At 45.9% G+C, this 6,000-nt stretch overlaps 1 protein-coding gene across 1 annotated transcript in view; it reads left to right on the plus strand.

The window, feature by feature from the left end:
- abca7 (ATP binding cassette subfamily A member 7) overlaps positions 1-5,539 on the plus strand; it is a 34,749-nt gene extending 29,210 nt beyond the window's left edge. Inside the window, exons 44-49 of the mRNA XM_088907733.1 lie at positions 224-365; positions 501-635; positions 740-843; positions 1,086-1,178; positions 1,798-2,041; positions 3,297-5,539. Of these exons, the coding sequence (XP_088763859.1) occupies positions 224-365; positions 501-635; positions 740-843; positions 1,086-1,178; positions 1,798-2,041; positions 3,297-3,605 (1,027 nt within the window). The 3' untranslated portion in view covers positions 3,606-5,539. The remainder of the gene's footprint in view (positions 1-223; positions 366-500; positions 636-739; positions 844-1,085; positions 1,179-1,797; positions 2,042-3,296) is intronic.
- Positions 5,540-6,000: the final 461 nt, after the last annotated feature.

Raw genomic sequence — 6,000 nt, forward strand, 5'->3', positions numbered from 1 at the left:
AAATGGAATTAAAATTGTACTGCATATGCACATACTGTATAGCATGTTAGCTTTTTTTCTTTAATGGTTAATATTTTTGAGCACGGAGCTCATGGGATCTGAAATGTGTCAAATTGCTATGCGATACGGATTCCATTCCATTCCCTAGTTGGCGTGCTGTTTAGCATTTATTTGAGAACTGGCAGCCTTGAGCTATCTTAACGGTGTGCCCTGTGCCTGGCAGTGTGCTGACCAGCCTGGAGAGGGTGCACCAGTTGATGGGGTACTGTCCACAGTTCGATGCCCTCAGTGACTTGCTGACAGGCAGGGAGCATCTGGAGTTCTATGCCCGGTTAAGAGGAGTCCAGGAGGAGATTGTTGCTAAGGTAAAAGTAATAACAGGCCTGTATCCCAGACTTCACTGCTTGGAACGTAACCCCTGGATTCAGCTCTTGTCTCTCAGTCAGTGAACAGAAAAGGCTGGACTGTCAAAGTGTTATGTTCTTTGGCCCATCCTCTAGGTGGCGCAGTGGGGTGTGGTGAAGCTGGGTTTAACGCAGTACGCCGAGCGCCCTGCGGGAGGTTACAGCGGGGGCAACAAGCGCAAGCTCTCTACTGCCATTTCCCTCATCGGAGCGCCCCCTGTTGTCTTCCTGGTTAGTCTGCATTTGTTGCATTGCTCTGGAATTGCAAACGGTGCAGTTGGACATTTGCAGAACATGTGCTTGTTGTTACCAGAGTCTCTGCATTTGTCTTGCAGGATGAGCCCACTACTGGCATGGACCCCAAGGCCAGACGTTTTCTCTGGAACTGCATCCTCAGTGTCATAAAAGAGGGCCGCTCGGTCATCCTCACCTCCCACAGGTACGGGAGGATAGCACTCAACAGCTCAGTGTTTTAGCTGGTATTTTGCTTTTTTTGATTCCTGCCAGAGGACAGAACATTAGCGCTAGTGAGTTCAGAAAATTGCAATGATGTTAATAAACACTTACAGTATTTTTAGTGTTTTTTATTTGACTTAATCAAGATGTTTGTACAGAGATGAAGAGATAAGTACAGTGTGTCTGTTTGGTTGATAATGCCAGTGTCTCTTTCGGTTTCCGCAGTATGGAGGAGTGTGAGGCTCTCTGCACTCGAATGGCCATCATGGTGAATGGGCGGTTCCGCTGCCTGGGCTCCATCCAGCACCTCAAGAACAGGTAGCACCCGTGTGGATCCTGTGCCTGCCCTGAGGAATCGAGTGTGGACAGGGTTAAATGGGGCGAGGTCATCGACAAGTGTTGATTAATGACTGGAAGAGGTCATACTGTATGTGTATTAAACAAAGCTCGAGTAGGGAGCTGCATCAGCAGGCGTAGACTGCAGAAGAACGGGTAAAGGTTTATTCCATTACCAGGAAGAGAAGAGACTCAGTGTTTCAGCTGTGTAGCCTTCTCCAGGTGTGGAGCTTCTTCTTCTCGCCTGAGAAAGTCTCCACAGCCTAAACGTTGTGTCTCGTCTCATTCTCCTCTCAGCATGGAATAAACCTTTTTCTGCTTGTGTGTATTAAAAATACAGGCTGGGGACTGAACGTTCCAGGAGGAGATAATAAAATGAAGCATGTATTGTAGTCTTGTTCTTTTTATTCACAATGATAGAATACGTGTTATTGAGCTCCCACAGCATCTGCACCCTTTGATAGTCCTATAATGCAATTCCTATTGCGAAGTGAGCCAATGGCTTCCCTTTTTTATTTGGCTCCCTTTTGGCTTCTTTTGAGCAGCCATGTAGCTCCCTGCCTTCCTTTCACTGAAGCCCTGTACCCTGATTGCTGCCCAGGTTCGGCGACGGCTACACCATCGTCCTCCGCCTGTCGGCACCCGCCCGCCAGCCCTGCCCCGTGGATCTCTTCATGCGCAATGCCTTCCTGGGAATCGAGCTGAAGGAGCGCCACCAGAATGTGCTGCAGTACCAGCTGCCCTCCCGCGCCTGCTCTTTGGCACATGTCTTCGCCACGCTGTCCCAGAACTGCCAGCGCCTGGGCATCGGGGACTACTCTGTGTCACAAACCACTCTGGATCAGGTGAGATTCAAGGGAGGGCCAGGGTATCAGGCTGGAACACGGTCAGAGACTGGGTGGGGACGCTTGGTTACTGTAGTTTGAGCCCTGGTATGACTTGAACTCAGCTTGCAAAGGAACAGGCTGTGGAGCCTTCTTGGGGTGTGAGGGAGAGAGGGAAAGTAGTGAATAAATAAGGCATAGGAGAACGAAGGACCGAGTAGGCAAGAAGGGGTGGAGAGCAGGGAGGAATTGGGCGTGAAGCAGGTGAGAATGAGAGTCCAAACTCGAGGAGAACAGGAGCAGAGGTGTGTAAAGCTGAAATCTGCAAATGAATAGAGACGATTTAGAAGGAGTTAAGTCTGTCGTTGAGAGAAGCGGAAAGGTTTGATCCATGTTTCAGGATAATTTTGGTTTGGGATGGCTCTCTACAATAGGAGTTCCGAAAACCCCTCTGTGGGGGATGCAGATGGAGAGATCGGAAAGATCGGGGCTGTTAGAGGTGAAATAGGGAACTAATAGCTCTGACATGTTCCCTGAAGCAGTCTGACAGTCTTCTTCCTGTCTCATAAATGTAAATAGCTGGGCATTTTCTGCATGAAAAGAGAGGCCTTGAAAGTGCTTGGTATTGGATATATATTTTTGCAGGTGATGCAGCCGGTTCTGTTCCAGGGGAAAGCACCTGATGTGGATGATTGCTGTGAGTGGTTAAGGGAGCTGTGAAAAAGAAGGGTGTGCAGATTAGGTGGTCAGTGATATGAGATGATGAGGTGGTCAGGAAAGAACATTCCAGTGGAAGGGTCATCTTTTAAGATGGAGAAGTTGTAATGGATGTTCCTGGGAATAGAAAGGGTGTTATGGTGGTAGGGAAGTACCAATGGAATGGACTTGTGAGTCCATGAGTTCCTATTTGTGTTGATGATGATCCAAGAGCTGTTTTTGGGTATGGTGAGGGCCCTGTCAATAACTGTTGGGTATCCTCTGTCAATGTAAAAAAGAGTCTATTTTGAGGGTTTGGTTATGGAAGTCCATGTCGTCACTCCACAGTCATCAGAGTCGGAGGAACTATTAAAAAAGGGAAAGAGCTTTTGGTATGTGTGGAGTGGACGGAACTATACAGAGATGTATAGCTGAACTGCTATGACTGCGGGAGGTGAATAATTATTATGTTATGATGTTATCTGTGCTTTAGAAATATGGGATATTGACTTAATATCCTCAAGAGACAAATTCCAGGGTTCTCTTTATGGCATCGAGTCAGCTTGGTGATCTCTTGCAGGTCTTTGTGAACTTTGCCAAGGACCAGAGTGATGATGACCAGCTGAGAGAGGTGACAGTGAACCGGGTGGCAGAGGTCACTGTGGACAGTGCAGGCGTCACAGATGGGACTGACCATGCCAAGCTGAAAGAGCCGATGGCCAATGGGGTAGAGGGCACTAATGATGCCAAGGGCCACAGCTGTGGGAAGCTGCCTGAGGAGATGGTGGTCAATGGGACTGAAGACATCATGGATGCCCTTGACATGAAGGACCCTAAGCGTCTAACATTGTTCTTGGAGGACAGCAGTGTGCAGGAGAGCCGGCTGTGAAATGGGGGATGTACCCACCCTCCAGTGAGGTGGTCCAGGTAGGCCAGGCTAGAGGGCCTGGGTAGGGCAGTGAACCTGAGAGCAGGCACCCTGCTCTCCAGCACCTTCTCGCCATGTGGATGAGGACCACTGCTTTGCTTGGGCAGCTTTTCCCTAAGGTTTGGTGCCTTGCTCAACCCCCAGCTAGAACCACCATCTGTGACATGTTTTCATCCTTCTCTTGATGATGTGCCAGAGGTCAGTCATGCAGTCATATCTGCACATAAGATGCATATTTTAAAAGTCAAGGGCATCACAATGTCTGAGGAAAGTGTTGCAAAGTGGCTGCTGTTTCTTTAAGCCCTCAGTTATGGATGGTTATTTCTATGATGCACAAAGCACTTTGGAGAATGACATTCTATAACTTTAGAGTCCCCAAGATTTTAGAATCAGTCACTGTAACTGTTGCTATTCATCTTAATCTGACATGTTCATCATTTTGGGATGATGATTTTCTCTATTTCCTTCTCTCTACCGACACCTTTGTTTTTATGGAGCGTCATCAAAACTGTGGTACTTCAAGCACTGCAGCTTTGCTAAGCTGCTTTTCTTTTTACTTTACCAGATCTCTAATACATCTGGTCTAAAATGAAAGCATCACAGAGGGGTTCTGGGTGGTCTTTACTCATGCTGGATTCAGTGTTCTAAGCTTGTAATACCTCAGCGCTTGCCCTGAAGTGCACCATTCACATGTTACAATAATATAATGTCTCTGGCAGCTGTATAGCAAACAAAACCATTGATGACAAAGATGAGTAGGTAAGTAATATTACATCCAGCCAGTTACAGTCTGCTGTTCCTGGTGAGGACTGAAACCCCTTTAGCAAAAATTAAAATACAATTTATTATATGAGAGCTTTTCAAGAGACTTGTTCGCAAGGCAACGAGGCAGTGAGCACCTTAGACTGGTCTAACTTGGGCGACCTAAACTAAGTTTCAAATTCATAAGGTAGAGACCCTACGAGTAGCATGCAGGTTCCTGCTGTAATTCCGCTCTTTTAAGATCTGCATGTTTGAAGTCTATAATGTCCGGCTCTCAGGTACAAATAAGGAGACAGCATGGAGATTTGGATTCTAAGGTCTGGGGCCTAGTTTGGACACTGATGTCGTATCATTGAGCAAAAATATATTATCGGAACTACTCCAGTCTACCCAGATATACACAAGGTACAAACAAGCAATGAGGAGGGTTAACCCACGATGTTCTAGTATCCTTCCCAGAGAGCTCTGTTTCTCCCTGTGAGCTCATTGCTTCTCCAGCTGGGTTATTACAGTTGGAGTTTGACTCAGAGTAGGCTGGCATAGAAATTAAACCTTCCCACACTTCACTAAGTTCATTTTCGTGATTCTGAAAAATAAACTGATTGAATAATGTAGTCCTGGGCTTTTCACCCTGCATGCCACCCAGTCAGCTCCATTGCAGTAAACCTTCAGGCCCCATAATTGCTCTATGGATCCTGTTAATTACAAATTACATAAATAAAGGTCCTGGTTGAATTCATACCATGTTACAGATCTGGTTGTGGGGGGGTACAAGGTGTTACATTCATGGCCTTTATCAGGTCACCTATCTTCTGTTCTGTCCTCCGTGTTGAAATCTGCACTGACAAACTTCGTACTGAATCAAAGCTCTTTGTGACTCTGGTCCAGAGTGTTCTGGTGGACTGGGGAAGCTAAAAGGAGGAACAACCACTACTGCTTCCCATCAAGGAGGCAGCTTTCTGGACTGTAAGGCATGCTGAAGATATGTACTGTATATACTACTGAATGTATGAAAGCTTTTTTCACACATGTAGAGTACTTTGTTCTTTAGGTTGTACATAATGAATTGCAGAAGTATGAATTTATCTATATATTATAATATATGCATATAGTAAACTTTTAATGGATGAAAAGCTCAGTGTGTGTGTGTTGACTTGATAGGAAAGAAAACACAGGGCAGACTGTAGATATATGATCCGTCTTAGAGGAGATGGGGAGGGAGGGTTACATGCTTTTGAATCCAAAGTGTAACAGGTCGGGTTATGTTTTGTTGAAGATTATTTTTAACAATGCATTATCACAGCACAGAGGCTGGAGTCCAGGGACTTTCCAAATCTCAGCATTTCTTTTTAAAATGTTTGAACTCTCGGTCTAATTGAACCAGTGTGTAAAATGTACAGTATGTTCCCAATTGTGGTCTGTTCCACAGGAAACTGAATCTTTGTCTTAGAACACTTGGCCAGTCCTTTGGAAGATGTGAACGTAACTTAACAGCACACGTAAAACTAAACAAACATCCCCTGCAAGGTTTCGTTTTCCTTTTGGGATTTGCTCTTTCTTCGGAGGTATGTGGGTTAGGGAAGGTCTGTTTGTG

The sequence above is a fragment of the Atractosteus spatula genome, chromosome 28, assembly GCF_055471065.1.
Source record: "Atractosteus spatula isolate fAtrSpa1 chromosome 28, fAtrSpa1.hap1, whole genome shotgun sequence".
In the NCBI taxonomy this organism is placed as follows: Eukaryota; Metazoa; Chordata; class Actinopteri; order Semionotiformes; family Lepisosteidae; genus Atractosteus; species Atractosteus spatula.